General features: G+C 33.1%; 2 protein-coding genes across 2 annotated transcripts; one reads left to right on the top strand and one right to left on the bottom strand.

The window, feature by feature from the left end:
• Positions 1–1,538: 1,538 nt before the first annotated feature.
• Positions 1,539–17,313, top strand: LOC109607391 (LHFPL tetraspan subfamily member 3 protein). Its single transcript, XM_020023882.2, has 3 exons — positions 1,539–2,159; positions 16,331–16,573; positions 16,626–17,313. The coding sequence occupies exons 1-3, from the start codon at positions 1,757–1,759 to the stop codon at positions 16,823–16,825; spliced, it is 846 nt and encodes a 281-aa protein (XP_019879441.1). The 5' UTR covers positions 1,539–1,756; the 3' UTR covers positions 16,826–17,313.
• Positions 4,063–6,142, bottom strand: LOC109607380 (kinesin-II 85 kDa subunit-like). Its single transcript, XM_049970301.1, has one exon. It carries the CDS (start codon positions 6,090–6,092, stop codon positions 4,263–4,265), a length of 1,830 nt encoding a protein of 609 aa, XP_049826258.1. The 5' UTR covers positions 6,093–6,142; the 3' UTR covers positions 4,063–4,262.
• Positions 17,314–17,354: the final 41 nt, after the last annotated feature.

Here is a 17,354-nt window from a genome sequence, read left to right as displayed (position 1 = left end):
AATGTAATATTCATCACTATGTTATTTCCATGTGTTTCTGACATTCAAAATTCAAAATAGTGTTCCCCAAAAATAAATTTTGAAAATCTTATGTATTACAACCTATATCATGGAACACGTCTTATCGGTAGCCAGTTTATTCATCGACTGTTCCTTCTCTTAAGATTATATAATATTACATACAGTTTTAGTCACAGCCATTATGATTCATAGCATATATCCACAAATATATTATCCAATTGTAATTTATTTACAACAAAGTCTTAATTATTTGGTAGCATATAATAATAACAATTTTTCTACCACTTCTACTACCAATTGCATTTACTACTACTGGGGATTATGAGCAGTATAAATTAATCTATTTTAATCGAAACTTCATACTTCGTAAATAGTAGTCTGGCCTAAACTAAATGATAATTTACTTATATCTAAACACATAAATGTTTGGAAATATTTATTTTAATGGAGTTTTTGCACTATCAATCTTAATTCCCAATTAGCTTTCCTAATGTATTTTGCTGACACAATTCCCTACCCAGGGTCAGATTTTGTAGATAATGTGCAGATAATAAAACATTTAAACAAATTAATAGGATTCTAACTGATACCTAATAAATATTATAAAGTACTTTATACAAAACATAACATACGTACATAAGAATATTTCAAGTAAATAAATGATGCTCTATGCCAATTATCAAAGTCAAGATGCATATAGGGAAACTATGCATAGTATTAATTCAAATAACATTCTTTGTAAATGAGATAGTAGGTCACCATTATAACAAACAAAGTGGGAATTTGTTATTAAAACAAGTTGAAATATTAATCATGGATTGTGTATTTGACGGTGAAAGAGAAGATTATTAATTCTTAAAACTATAATATCATACTTTTGATTATTAATTTGATTTATTTAAGGTACAATTCATAATTAAGCAGCTTTATTAATACAACTAAAGAATTAAATACTTTCGAGAATTTACATTGAAATAGTTATGTTGAAATAGTTAATTAACAAAGTTCATAGTTTCTGAAAGGGTACTGAACTACCAGTACTGTTCATTTCATATAAGAAGATTGAGCATCCAAAGACTTATTTAACTTAATTGGGGCTCTGTCTACTTAACTAAGTAAGAATTCAAATTTTAAGCTTTTATTTTTAGAATGTTTATTAATATTTATCTTTAGAATTTTCTTTGTCCAGTGTAATACATATTCAAGTAAAGTTTCAGGTACTTTTAAACCCATTTGTCCCATTTTTTGTTCATAGTAAACGTTTAAGTTAAGCCCTATTCAGAAAAAGAAGGTTTTTAATTGTACAATCAATCATTAATTGAGTGCTATTCATTTATTATTTTATTTTTAAATGCTGGGTGAACCTCACACGGTCACCTAAGTTAGACCTGAGTGCTTTGCATATAAATTCACTCATAGATCACTTCCTGTAGAAAAAAGCAATATTTATAGGCAAGTTATGTTGAATCACGTCGAAAGGAAACAAATACAAAGCCCCTCGGGCCCCCCCTACTTTCGAGTCTGGTCTGCAACAAGTCAACAGTTGTGGTGGTAACAGGTAAAAGTGGGAGTACGACCGACTCAGGTGTGTTGGTGCACTACGTCCGCATTCACAATGTCGACGACAGTGTAAACGGCCATTTTCGCACGAAACCGTCCACCGCAACAACAATAACAACGTAAACAGCAACAACAACAACATTAACAGCATCTACAAAGAGATAGAGGCCAAGTTATGGGCTCGAAGATCGAATACGTGGACTCGTCGCAAATCTACGCGACCAGCTACGTCCGCAATTCGAAGGCGATAGGTGTGCTGTGGGCGATATTCACGATATGTTACGCGATCATAAGTGTGGTGTCGTTCGTCACGCCGGAATGGATTGGGGATGTGAGTGGCGACACGCCAGGCAAATTCGGGTTGTGGTCCTCGTGCTACGCCGACGAAACGGGTGAACAGTGCAAGGGACGGCTGGACGACTTCTTCGGCATACCCAGCATCGCCTTCAAGGCGGCCACCGTCTTCATCGGTCTGGCCGTCGTCACGGCACTCCTTACCATTTGTGCCATGCTGTTGTTCTTCTTCTGTCACTCCACCACCGTCTATCACGTGTGCGCCTGGATGCAGCTGCTGTCCGGTAAGTTTATCATGGGTGGAATGAGGTGGTTCACATGTTCCGGGCATGGTGACCTACTTGAGTAAAATTAATCGTTGTTGAGGGAGGAAGAGCGAAGCTAACTTGGCGGTGGAGTTCTCGAAATTGTATTATTGTGCAATGCAACACTAAGCAAAATCTTTCGTTCTAATTAGACATTTCGATACAATGTGGATTCAGCTTTATTCACTAATTGTAAGTAGATCGTTGGAAAATTAATAACACGTCTTCTAACTATCAATTTAAACTACTAGAAACATGAATTTGAGCTTTAGAAGATTGTAATTATTTTGCTTAGGCTGATTGGTCACTATTGAAATAAATAAATATAGATTATAGAAATAATTTCTTAAATAATGTCCTTTGCTTAAATTTTTGTTGTCACATTTTTTTACCACCAGTTTAAGAAAAGTTATTAATTATTTTATTCATATTTAATTTGGTAATTGATAAGTGAAATTCATATTAAGAACATAAAATATATTTTTTAAAACTGTATATTTTTATACATTATTATACATTTTATTGTTATATATATCTATTAAAATGTTGTAGAAACTATGTAAAATGTCAATAATCATCGAAATGGGCCACTATCAAATCTTTGTTTTAAATATACAAATTTAAGGACACAAAATATTTTTCTAAAACTGAATTTCTCTATTTATAACAAGGTGTATAATAATTTATGTATGAGGTATGTAATACAATGATAAGAAGAAAAATAATTATATAAATATATATATACCATTAAAATATCGTAAAAACTATGTAAAATGCGAATAATAATTGAAATAATCAATTAATAAGTATTGGCATATTTGATGAGTTCCTTCTCGTACATGAAAAAAACGTCTTTGTCAGTTTCGCCCGTTCTATAATCCTTTTTCAACTTGTACTTCAGTCATTTCTTCAAATTGTTGCCAACATGAGCGACTAATCTGAGTTTCCAGTCACCACTGTTGTCGTTCCAATACAAATTATCCAAAATTTTCGCCAGGAAAGGCTTTGAAATGAAATTCTCCGTGACCAACTTCATCATCTTCATCTGCTTCGAGTAATCTTTGTTGTCGTAGAGCATATTTGCTGTTGATAAGCGTTTTCGTTCTTCGTCAGCACTTTCATTTCCGTCTCCAGAATCTGTTCGACGTTTTCGATTTCGTTGTCCAGTTCCTTGTCCTCTTCTTGCAGACTCGAAAACTGTCCAATGATTGTAGTTCCTTCGAAGTGTTCTCTAGTAGGTAATTTTGCGATGCAGCCTTTTGAAGGGGATTCTCGCCTCCAACGAGGATTATCTTTTGGATGTTACTGATTTTGGTCAGGAGACCTTCTTTGGCGTATTCGATTTGCAACAGCTGCTCATTGTATAATTTCTCCCTGCTTTTGGTGGCGAACTTTTTCTTCTTCTCTTGGTTCGACTCTTGGTTGTCGTTGAGCTGATTCAGCTACGACTCCAACTCTCTTATCTTCGTCTCGAACTGCTTCAGAACTCTCGTCTATTCGATGTTTACGGAAACGTAGTTTCTGATATTAATTTAAAATAGTAGAAACATGAATTTGAGCTTTAAAAGATTGCAATTATTTTGCTAAAGCTAATTGGTTACTATTGGAATAAAAAATTATAAATTATAGAAGTAATTAATTATTAATTATAATTAAACCTTGATATCCTTTGCTTAAATTTTTGTTGGCACATTTTATTACCACCAGTTTAAGAAAAATTATTAGTTAATTAATTTAGCAACCCATTTGACAAGTGAAATTCATATTAAATACACAAAATATTTTTTAAATCTGTATTTTTATATATATAACAATAAAATATGAATCTATTAAAATGTTGTAGAAACTAAGTAAAATGTCAATAATGATAGAAATAGGCAATTAGCAAATCTTCGTTTTAAATACACATATTTAAGAACACAAAATATTTTTCTAAAAGTGTATTTCTGTATTTATAACAAGATGTATAATAATTTATGTATGATGTATGTAAAACAATACTATGAAGAAAAATAATTATATATATACCATTAAAATGCCGTTAAAACTATGTAAAATGCCAATAATAATTGAAAAAAGCAATTAATAAGTATTGGCATATTTGATGAGTTCCTTCTCGTACATAAAAAAAACGTCTTTGTCAATTTCGCCAGTTCTGTAATCCTTTTTGAACTTGTACTTCGGTCGTTTCTTCAAATTGTTGCCAGCATGAGCGACGCATCTGAGTTTCCAATCGCCACTGTTGTCGTCCCAATACAAATTATCCAAAATTTTCGCCAGGAAAGGCTTCGGAATGAAATTCTCCGTGAACAACTTCATCATCTTCATCTGCTTCGAGTAGTCCTTGTTGTCGTAGAGCAGGGCGCATATTTGCTGTTGATAAGCGTTTTCGTTCTTCGTCAGCACTTCGATTTCCGTCTCCAGAATCTGTTCGACGTTTTCGATTTCATTGTCCAGTTCCTTGTCCTCCTCTTGAAGACTCGAGAACTTCCTCTTCGTGATGTCGATTTCGACCTCCTTTTTCAACAGGGTGTGCTCCAAGTGTTTTTGGGAGTTGTCTAAAGATTGTAGTTCCTTCGAAGTGCTCTCCAGGAGGTAATTTTGCGATGCGGCCTTTTGAAGGAGATTCTCGCCTCCAACGAGGATTTTCTTTTGGATGTTATTGATTTTGGTCAGGAGATCTTCTTTGGCGTATTCGATTTGCAACAGCTGCTCGTTGTATAGTTTCTCCTTGCTTTTGGTGGCGAACTTTTTCTTCTTCTCTTGGTTCGACTCTTGGTTGTCGTTGAGCAGGTTCAGCTGCGACTCCAGCTCTCTTATCTTCGTCTCGAACTGCTTCAGGACGCTCGTCTTTTCGATGTTTACTGAGACGTAGTTTCTGATTCTCTTGACTCTGTCCACGTACATTAAGGTGTTCACCGTTTCATCGCAGTCCAGCTCAGATGGACTCACCATGGCGATCACTGACGTCAAGGAGTTGCCACCAAGAGAATCCTGCAACAGTCTGGTCAACTTCGAGTTCCTGTAAGGGATGTGGGTTGAATTTTGATCGACCAATGCCGATATAACGTTCCCCAGCACCGACAACGACAAGTTAATCTTCCCGGCTTCCCTCAGCCGTTCGCCCGTCACCATTGTCTTGGAGACGCGTTCGGAACCGGCCAAATCGACCAGGTTCAGCTTGCCGAACTTAACTTCGTTGGTGGTTTTGTTCTTCGACTCCAGGATGACCGTTACGATGGCGTGTGAGCGGGAACTCAGATCGTTCAGCTTGGTTGAACCGATTGATCGGTTTTTACATCCTCTGATTAGCAGATCGTTAACCGCATCCATCGAATTCACCGAGAATCCCAGCAGATCCTTCACATACACACCCACGTCCGCTCTTTCCCTGATTGTCAGCTTGTTATGGGGGTTGTCCGACAACAGGTCCCTCACTTGTTCGTTGTAGATTTCCATGTAAGTGACCGTCACCAAGTAGGACATGTTCTTGTTCGACTTGGAGATTTCGGAGAACATGTGGGAGAATATGTTGGGTATGATGCCTCTGTGGTCCTGTTCCAAGGTGTTGCCGAACATCGTGTACGTTTTGCCCGTTCCCGATTGTCCGTAGGCGAATATGGTGCCGTTGTAGCCCTCGAAAATCTTCTCCACAATCGGTATCGCCACTGATCTGTAGACGTCGAACTGGTTGCTGGACTCGCTGAACACTTTTGAGTAGCTGAAGTTCTTTTTGATGACGTTTTTCATTTGGTTGGGCTTAATTATGATGGAATTGTTGTCTTGATTAACGTCCAGCACATTTTGTATGCCGGAATTTTGTTCTAAATCATTAAAGGGTCTAACTCTGACGAATACTCTTACGTTCTCTGGCGTCGAGTTCTCCAAATCCATCACAATGTCTTCACTCATATAATAAAAATATAATAAAATGTATAATGTGTGTTTAATAAATGGTTATATTTAAAAGAATTTGTAAAAATGTTCTGCGTCAAATAAAATTTGACATTATATTTTGTTGTTAATGTTAATTGTTGGGAAATATTTGTAATTAATACTACCACCATTTTATAAATCACTTTTAACTGCGTACTCCATTGCGAAATTAATTAATTGCAGCTAATCAACAAGGAATTGATCAAGATTTTTGTGCAATCCGCATTGAAATGCCATCAATATCTTCAGAATCTACCAGTGACATTCAATAATTCTTCCGCCGTACTTTCACTTCATGCCTATTGCTTAATAATAAATGTAGCTTAAAAACTGCATCTTTTCGTGAACTAAAAAATTTGCATAACTTTTACAGATTAGAAATCGACGCTTACTTGTATCCTTTTTGTGTTTACATTTATTAAAATATATTCGACGTAAATTTTCTCACAGTGGAAGTCGGTAATTAAGAGCATTATGGGAAATATGTTTTGTAACATAATTAAACTTGTTTAAGTCGTTTGCCGTAAACAAAAATAAAAGTCCGGTTTTACTTTAATTTTTAATAAATTAAGTGGTGCAGTCCGAAAGTCGTTGCTAGTCAAATTTCTACAAGAACAAGTTCTAAACGCTCATCGTGGAAATTAACAGTACTTTATGAAAATCACATTTACGGTTAATTATCGAGAAATTAAATAAGTAGGAGTAAATGCCAACGACTTATTAATAATTAACCGAACAAAAATGAGAGTTGGTCAGTAAATCAGCGACAGAACTGGTGCATAAAAACTAGATGGAAACACAAACACACACACGAAGGCATTTAAAAGCCGCGATGGCTTAGAAAATGAACCATTAATTAATTGATTATACGAAATTATGGGGATTAACGAAGTATTACATGCGGATGTGTTCGAATTGTTATTGTATAATGGTTTAAGTTGTTGAAAAGGGTCGTGTATGTTAGTGACCTCGATGAGAACTTTACCAGATTCATAATCTGATTTGAATATATCAAGGAACAATTAATTGTAATCATTAAAGTGTTTTATTCAGGAAAAATCGTTTTGAATTTGCAATAATGGGTGGTAATCATTAAAAACACAATGCTTTTAATGTAAACTGCATGAACCTGCTTAGATGGAATATTTTTATAATTAATCTAGTAATTAAATAATTAAGTCTAATAACAAAACAGGCAGGTGCATACTTACTATGTAGATAAAGATATGTAATCAAATGCAGAACGATATTTTTAAAATTATACATATTTGTTAATAAATTAAAAAATACTAGTATAATAATTCATATTAATTAAGATAATAGTTTTTGTTAACCTAGTAAAATGTAAAAGAAAAAAAAGAGATCATCATCATCAAGTTGAAATTACTATTATATCATTATCATTACTTTTATTCAAATTCAGCCTTAACAAATTAAATAAATTATTGCTATTTTTCTAAAACTCAATGAGAGAATTAAATGTAGTGGTGGCCAAAGAAATAATACATATTATTTATTGTTAATTAGGAAATATACACCTCTAATTAAATACAATAGAAATATGTTATTTAAAACAATTAAACCATATTCTTTTTATAATTAAAATACACACAAAAATTTGTTAATATTTTGTTGTTACTGGTAAATTATCGTTGGCAAATGGTTCCATTATATCTCTCATTATATATCTATATTATATATCTATACATGGAAGGGTCTACTTTACCAATAATCTTCTGCAATGGTGCTATATCATGCAAAAGGAATCCTAAACCATTTTATTTCCTTCACCAAAGTTTTTGTAGAGAATCTAAAATATTTCCTTTTTCTCTGGACTGCAGTCTTCCTTTCTAAAGTGAGTTATTCAATAAAATAATATAAATCTTACTAAGAATAAATTCTTACTATCAAGAGTATTGTTAATCAGTGGCAAAAAACATTGAAATTGAATTCAATTTTTTCATGAAATAAGAAAATGTTTAATTTTAAAATTTGTACTATTTCTGTGGCTACCATTTGATAAAATAAATTGAATTTTGTACACAATGGAAATTCAATAATTTACAACACGTTTATAATAAATATCATAGTTGTATTTAAAAATTATAATTGAGTACAGAAAATAATTGGAAAAAAAGTAAAACTCAACGAGTTGAAATTACTGCTATATTTTTCATTACTTTTATTCAAATAAGACACATTCAGCATTAACAAACTAAACAAATTATGTCAATTTTTCTAAAATTGAATGAGAGGATTATGTACAGTGGTAGCCAGAGAAATAACACATATTGTTAATTAGGAAATATACACCTGTAATTAAATACAATAGAAATATTTTATTTAAAACAATTACACTATTATATTACACTTTCTATAGTTAAAACACACACAAAAATTTGTTAATATTTTGTTGTTACTGGTAAATTATCGTTGGCAAATGGTTCCATTAAATCTCTCATTATATATCTATACATAAAATTGTCTACTTTACGAATAATTTTCTGCAATGGTGCTATATCAGGCAAAAGGAATCTCAAACCATTTTATTTCCTTCACCAAAGTTTTTGTAAAGTATCTAAAATATTTCCTTCTTCTTTGGAGTGCAATCTTTCCCTCTCCCTACTAAAAGTGAGTTATTCAATAAAATAATATAAATCTTACTAAGAATAAATTCTTACTATTAAGAGTATTGTTAAACAATGACACAAAACATTGAAATTGAATTTAATTTTTTCATGAAATAAGAAAATGTTTAATTTTAAAATTTGTACTATTTCTGTGGCTACCATTGGATAAAATAAATTGAATTTTGTACACAATGGAAATTCAATAATTTACAACATGTTTATAATAAATATCATATATGTATTTAAAAATTATAATTGAGTACTGAAAATGATTGGAAAAAAGTAAAACTTTATCGTATTGTATTTATAATTTTAAAAATATTTTAATTTTGCGATTAGTTAAATAATATTCCATGAAAATTTCAAGGTAAAAAATTAGTCATAGAAACCATCACGAGTTGAACGCATTAAAACACAATTTAATTTAATGTTCTTATCGTATCACATTTTTAATGTAGAATCACAGATGATTTTATAAGTAGTGAAAATAAAGAAAGTATAAATGATGTTGGAAGACAAAAGGCTGCTTCTTATTGCTTTGTATACTTACAATTAATAGTAATTTAAAATATGTATATTACAACAATGGGATATACGATATAAAATAATAACTTTCAGTTATGTTAACGCTTGCCAAATGGTACGTATTTAAGTGGTACGTAAGTTTCTATTTCTATACGATCCGATTTTTGTCTCCGGTATCGACAATACGAATACTCTTTCAATTGCAATAATATTAAATAACAAAACCAGTTCTTAAAACTTATATAACATTAATAAATAAAACGACATTAAAACCGTGTTTCCTTCCAATAATTTAATGGCCTTTCTAATTGAACAAACACTTTTATCTTGCCAATCACAAAAGAAATTTCACTACCTTCAAATTGGCGGCTAATAGATTCATTTCTTCTGTGGTTCAGGCTAACCGACATTATAAGCGATTCAATTTGCAGTTACGATGTTGCGGAAGTTTAATTCCATTAGATTGTTCCGGCCTGTTTACCAAATTCTTGTCACCATTATCGATTTTATAATAGTGAAAATCGTGTTGCGTAATCCCTCCAACAAACTGCGGTTTAGTGATGCCCAATTCATTACTCCAACCTCGTTGTCAACCAAATGGACATGGTGTAACATTTTTTTGAGCATACTTTTGTCCTGAAAGTTACTACTGCTATTGTTTTATTATACAAGCTACGAAAGAAATACGCTGGGTTCTTGAAGCTGAAGAAGTCATTAACTTGAGAGTTCCCTTTGAATCTCTAATGCAACATTGTCCTGAACAAGTCTTTTCTGTTGGCTAAAGCTCTCCACCACATACAGTTATCAAAATTTTTCTTGGATTAAAACTTGTTTTAAATACCAGCTCTCATGTCCTGAAAGTCAATAGTTCTTGGGGCTGAAGAAGACATCAACTTCAGTTTTCTTTTGTCTTAATTACAATATATTGTGTAAGAGGTATTTAGCATTTTAGACTTTCCTTTGAGTCTTTAGTTATCAAAATCTTTCTTGGATTAAAACTTGTTTTAAATACTCTTTCACCAGGTTTACCAGCTTCAACCCATGTCCTGAAAGTTAGCACTGTTATTGTTTTATTATACAAGCTACAAAAAAAAAAAATACTCTGGGTTCTTGGAGCTGAAGTAGACATCAACATCAGTTTTTTTATCTTAATTGTATTGTGTATGAGGTATTTAGGCTGAATAAGTTTTTTGTTGGCTAAAGCTCCCCACCATACAATTACCAAAATAATTCTTGGATTAAAACTTGTTTTAAATACTGCTACACCAGGTTTACTAGCTTCAACTCATGTCCTGAAAGTTAGTACTTTTATTGTTTTATTATACAGGTTACGAAAAAAATACTCTGGGTTCTTGGAACTGAAGCAGACATCAATAAGCTTCAACTCATTGTCCAGACCAACTAGAATTGTCGTAACTAACCTGTGCAAAGAGAGATTTGGCAATTGTCAAATGTCCAATTTATGTAGAATTCGTTTGTTCAACTTTTAGATGAGAGTCATTAGAGGAAGACTCTTTCTAATGGTGGATTCATCATAGTTTAATGACAGACGTATTTCTAAACAAGTTACATGATTTATTGATTAAGGTCCTCATTGGTACAGGTTTCAGGACGACCTTGACGTTGTTCATCTTCAATGCATTCCTTGCCACTGGAAACAAAAATGGTACGACTTCATCACTATCAGCATCTCCTGTTGTACGAGTTTATAGTACTTGAATTCATCATGTTTAATCTAAAAAATGCATAAAAAGTTTTCTAATAACATACAGAATGTTTTGGTAGTTGAATTAAAACAATGACTTATTGGTTAAATAAATAGTTCAGTGATTCAATTTTAGTGCCTACTTTATTGCAAAAATATCCTTCATAAGCCTCATACTGATTTTTATACTACAAACAATAAAATTTTACTTAATTTAATACACATTTCATTTCTACATAGATTATATAACAATAGTTAAAGTTGAACAATTTCCAGCCATCCATAAAACTTAATAACTATTTAATTATAATGCTGCTAACAATAACTTTGTTATGACGTTCAACTTTTTCTTTCACTTGAAGAGTCACAAAATGTTGGGAGACATACAAATTCGCTGTCACTTGTAATTTATTTAAATATTTTTGGAATCACTTTACTATTAAAATGGAAGAATTAACATAAAGTCTCAAAAGAGTGCAGTTGTATTTTCAGCGTGCTGAAAATATTTCACATATTCAACCTTGATCAATAAGTTTTTGCCTTTAGAAAACAGCCTTCTTTGTATCTATGTGATTTTTCTGATATCGAGACACAAAACGAAAGACTAATTGCACGGTGGGTCTTGTAAGAAACATAGACAATGAGTTAAAGACCGTTTTTACGAAATATTCGCCTTGAGTTTGTAATACCGTCGTGGGTCGTGGCGACGTCAAACTCAAACTGTAAGTTAGAAGCCCGGTGCGGTGTATATTTAAATATTCCATGATCAAGTTATGCGTTTTACAATTGTGCATTGTCCAGAAATGATCTTCACATCATTCCCACATCTACATCATTACAGTTATACCTTGGCAGGAATTCATTTAAAACCTCGCATAAAGAATCGCGAAATTGCGTAACTCAAGCCGACAGCACAATGGCTAATAACGTGAGATACTGTTTCTCTCCATCGGTACTGATAACATGTGCGTTATTTCCCGCGAATCGGGAAGTAAATGAACTCTAAACACACCGGTGCATTTATTCAATCCACGCATATAAAAACTAACTGAACATACAATAATGGAAGATGACGGACGAAATAATGCCGATAATTTTATGCCGTTCGTCCGCTCACATTAGAATACACATTTCATTTACTGTTGTCTCATTAAAATGTTTTCGATTTTTACGTCGACGGTGCACACCTGTTAATTGAGTGCTTTGACTGATGTGTTTTTGATTATGAATTATTTCAATAAATTTTTATATTATATTTTAACCTTTTGTTGTTAATCTCTATATTATTATTATTATTATTATTGTTATTCTTTCACACGATGCATCTAAAACATTTTTCTGGTTTAAAAACTAGTTTGAAAATGATGTTGTAAGTGATGCACTGAAGATGAATAAGTTTGTCTTGAAGCCTGTAATAACGAAGAAATTAAGGAATCCACGAATATGTTTAGAAATAGATCAATCATCAATCTGTGATGAATCAACTATTAGGAAGGGGCTATTTCATAAGAAAATTAGGCGTTTGATAATTGCCAATTTTTTCTATACGGTTGATTATTACAAATCTAGTTGGTCTTGACTGAGGTGAAACTGAGAAACATGGTGAAACAGTTTTATCCCAAGAAAGGTGTTGATAGATGGACACATGATGGACTGTGTGTGAAATTTGACTCATCAAGAGGCTGAACGATTTAGAAAAGAACTTCTCCTTCTTGAAGCTGAGAAACATAGAGAAACAGTCTTAACCTAAGACAGATGTTAATGAGTATATGATGGACTGTGTGTGACATTTTACATATTAACTACCCACCAAAAGGCCGACCGATTGAAGCAACTGTCAACTAATCAAAGACTAGGTTTTTTGGCCAATAGAAAAGAATTTCTCATCCTTCATGACAGTGCAAGACTATATGTCGCATAAGAGTCTCAAAGGAAGCTTCAAAATGTTAAATGAGAAGTTCTAAAGGTCTAAAAATAAACGTCCTATTTCTTGTATATTTCCAAAAGACGTATTTATCAGTAGTTCGTAGAATGCCCCAAAAGAGGTTTAAAAATTCTGTTGTTGATGCAATTTTGTTTGGTCTATGCAAAAGATTACATTGTTTATTAAGACTTAATTTGATAACACATTTGTTACAATATAATCTCATTAGTATTGTCAATTTTGAAATAATTCATTTGGTTCACAAAGGTAGTTTTGCTGAAGAATAGTTATGTTAAATGTCAAACATTAAATCCTAAATAACTTTTTCCCGCACTTAACATTAAAAGTCATGGAAATTAACATTAAAATTGTGTCTCCTCTGCATCGAAACGACAATGCGCCGTCCCAAACTCGATGTCATTAAGTGGTCACACACTTTCATTCGGTCACACACACATTTTCGCTTATAGAAAACAATTTGAACACGATTTCACTAAATACATTCAGTTAAAATGTTACAACCGGGTCACACTTGTAATACAATCATGCACTTTTGTAAAATTGGAAAAAAATGTTTACACGTTTGACCAGAATGCAATTTATGTAAGCCACTTCTAGGTTACGCACTGTTGTTTTCCGTTAAATGTAAATTCGATCTGCAATCAGCCGGAAAGAATATTTTATAATGGAGGTCAGTTATACCACATGGATGCAACATCCGTTTATCTGTGGCCTGTCCCAATATTAATTGGCACATCTTCGAAGTTTGCAAAATGCTTAAAAAATTCTGAATATTATGCCGTGCATAGACATGCAATCGTTCAAGGTTGTTCCATTCTAACTCTGAAATTTGATAGTTGCGTTTCTGTGTAAATAATAGTTCTCGTTCCCATCTGGGACAAACTGAACAATACCGTAAATTATTATGAAACGTTGAAAAATTAAATGCACACAGTATTGTGCATAAGTGACCAGTCATTAAATAAAAGTAAACGGATGCAGTTATCATGAGTGTACTCAGAGAACTGTATTCTAATTTGCCACATGTTACCAATACTATTTCAACGTTTATTTAATCAATATGTATTTGAGTTGGAAATCTCTTTTAATTGTATCAATTATTTTCTAACTATAGATCTGTTAATTTGATCAACCACAACTGTGGTTTTAAAATTTAATTGGAAATGAGCGAATGAATAATTAGTGCACTATTTTTTCAATAAATATCTTTGTATATATTATTGTTTCTTGCCTTGAATTAGAGGACTACTGGTTGTTTTATAAACTTTTCAAATATATCTAAGATAGATGGTATTGACTTCTTACCAAACATATTAGATGCATTACCATGTTCCCAATTATTTCTATTGACACCATCAAAAGCACCACCTGACAATACTCAGGTTAGTTGTTCATCAACCACTAGCAATATATAGACTTTGAAGTTGAGCAATTCGTGTGTCTGCCTTAAGCAAAAGTCAGCCAGAGGTTTTAAATTGTTGTAAAGTGCCCAAGTATCAGATGCACAACTTCCTTCTGCAAATAATCGATCTACAAATGCAAAAATTTGCATTAATAAACAAGTCACTTTGGTGCAACAACAGTTAAATAAAAAATTCTCATGATATGTCCTTGTAGCACCAACTGTTTTTTAGTTATGTAATATAAATATAAATATAAACGTATTAAACACCTCTTTGGCGTTAATTGGCATCATTACAGGTGTGGAATTCATAGAAACAAATGCCATGCAATTATTACAAATTGCATTCAGGAGATATTTTCCTTCGAATTCGAAATGTTGACATTTTCAACCATTTAAATGTACAAATTAATAGGAAAGATTAAAAATGTTACCGTTAGCAAAAGGCCACTTTGGCACTTGATTTTCGTATGGTGAATTTTGCAATGATATGACCTGGAACAATATTCCCAGTGATCAGTGTTGTTGATTAGGTTTCACCAACAACCAATGGCTCCCCTTTTCTGTTACACGTTATTTTTTTCATTGAATATTTCATTTGCAAAGAAATTAAATGTTGTGGAGTTTACAATAATGTTTCAAAATTTCTTACCAAAGCATAAACTCCATAAGAGTCGATCTCCATTATGAGTATGGTGATCCTAGAAGCAACGTAAGCGAAGCACCACCTGATAATACTCCGGTCAGTTCATTAACCTAGCAAGAGGCTTTAAATTGTTGTGAAGTGCCTAACAATTAATATGCTCATGTGTCTATTCTTCTACAAATACAAAAATATGTATTGTTAAACAAAATACTTGTTCAATACATACTTTGCTCCGTACAAGTGTAGTTAAATAAAATATTTTCATACCATTTTCTTGAAGCACCAATTGTGTTTTTGGGTTAGCTAATAGAAATATGAATACAAAGGTGTTAAATACTTCTTTGGCGTTTACTGACATCAATACAGGTGTGAAATTCATTGAAGCAAATGCCATGCAATTATTACAAATTACAACCCATTTCGAAAATGATGACCATTTTCAACCGTTCAGCAATATAGAAAAATTCAATGTGGAAGAGTGAAAATGTTACCAAAGTGAAGGTTATTCCAAAGCCAGTGACTTTGGCCATTTTTATAGGTTGTCTGATGGTGAATTTGATGATGGTTTGTCTTAGGGCAGTATTCCCATTGATAAGTGTTGTTCATTAGGGTCCTTCATTAAATGTTTGATCTGCAAAGGGATTAAATTTTTGGACATACACAATAATTTTGTAAATATCTTACCCAAAAACAGGCTTTTGAAAAATATCTAAGATAGATGTTATTGACTTCTTAGCAAACATATTAGAAGCATTACCATGTTTCCAGTATCAGTTTCTGTCAATACCATCAAATGCACCACCTGACAATACTCAGGTTAGTTGTTCATCAACCATTGCCAATATATAGCCTCTAAAGTTGACCAATTCGTGTGTCTGCGATAATCAAAAGCCAGCCAGAGGCTTTAAATTGTTGTAAAGTGTTCAAATATCAGATGCACAACCTCGTCCTTCAAATAATAGACCTACAAGTACAAAAATTTGCATTAATAAACAAGTCACTTTGGTGCAATAGCAGTTAAATAAAACATTCTCATGATGATTTTCTTGTAGCACCAATTGGCACTATGAGTATGATGATCCTTGAAGCAACTTAAGCTGAAGCACCACTTGATATTACTCCAGTCAGCAGTTCATTAACCTAGCAAGAGGTTTTAAATTGTTGTGAAGAGTCTAAGAATTAAGATAATCATATGCCTATTTCAAATATAAAAACATGTATTGTTTCTTTATTCCCCTCATTAAATGTTTGATCTGCAAAGAGACATATACAATAATTTCGTAAATATCTTACCCAAGACTTTATCAGTCTTCTTCCCTCCTAAGCTGAACAACTCATTGATTAAATCGTAACTTTTCCAGCTGTCTGCATGATAATCGGCTGCTCCTGCTTCCCAGCCGGATGGTCGGACGAGAGCGTGAAGCGAGTGTGCAACCAATCGGACAAGTACACGTTGGGCACGTGCGGCATCCGATGGGCCTACTTGTTGGCCGCCATAGGCTGCCTGGACGCCGTCATCCTGTCCACCCTCGCCTTCATCCTGGCCACCAGACACGTCCGTCTGCAACCCGATCCCCATTACGCACCGGCCAGCTTATTCAAAGGTGACTCACCTCCGACCCAATTATTGTCCATTACTAATCGGTGTTGTTTCAGGTGAAATGAACAGCGCCTTCGTGAGCGACTCGGCCAGCGTCGCCGGTTCGAGGAAGTCATTGAATTTGCATCCGGTGATGTTGATGCATCCGGGACAGGACGACACGTATTCGCAGTTCTCCCAGAGAACGGTGCCAAGATCCACACACTCAGGACATTACTCACATCCGCACGCGCTGCATCACAATTTCCAATTATAAAATGATGTCGCAATGATCGAGGGAGATTGTGCATATTTATGTACTTGTTGGTACCATATTGTAAATGGTCGGTGATACAAGTTTTATGCGGTATCTTGTAAAATAATTTATATTTATTTATAAAAAACATATTTTGGCCGCATTTGATTAGTTTATCCGGATCTGAACCTGGAAACATCATTAATTATTAATTTATTACTTTTCCTGAAAGTGGGTTTGTACATAACAGGATCAAATGTGGCCAAACAATGGCACATAAAATCTATAACACAAACCTAACACACGAATGTTAATTTTTAACGACAATACTACCATAAACTTTAGTACAATTAAGCTTCAGCCATTTATTTCAGTTTTGTGTATTATGAAGTTTTTTCCGGTATTTCTGGACTATACATTATTATTACCTTTTAGATGTAAGGCGACTGAAACTAGTGTAATTTTATATTTTGAATTACTACATATAATTACATAAATTAAATATTTAATTTAATGTGTTTTTTTTTTCCTGAGAGAAATAATAAACGAA

This window comes from Aethina tumida, chromosome 1 (assembly GCF_024364675.1).
Source record: "Aethina tumida isolate Nest 87 chromosome 1, icAetTumi1.1, whole genome shotgun sequence".
NCBI lineage: Eukaryota > Metazoa > Arthropoda > Insecta > Coleoptera > Nitidulidae > Aethina > Aethina tumida.
Note: the sequence above shows the minus strand (reverse complement) of the source record. Positions and strands in the feature narration are given on the sequence as shown.

Excerpts from the sequence above, each read along its gene's own strand:
- LOC109607391 (XM_020023882.2), top strand. The coding sequence starts at position 1,757 with ATGGGCTCGAAGATCGAATACGTGGACTCGTCGCAAATCTACGCGACC. Across the intron at positions 2,160-16,330 it reads CTGGATGCAGCTGCTGTCCG|CTGTCTGCATGATAATCGGC; the intron begins GTAAGTTTATCA and ends TAACTTTTCCAG. Across the intron at positions 16,574-16,625 it reads ACCGGCCAGCTTATTCAAAG|GTGAAATGAACAGCGCCTTC; the intron begins GTGACTCACCTC and ends GTGTTGTTTCAG.
- LOC109607380 (XM_049970301.1), bottom strand. The coding sequence starts at position 6,092 with ATGAGTGAAGACATTGTGATGGATTTGGAGAACTCGACGCCAGAGAAC.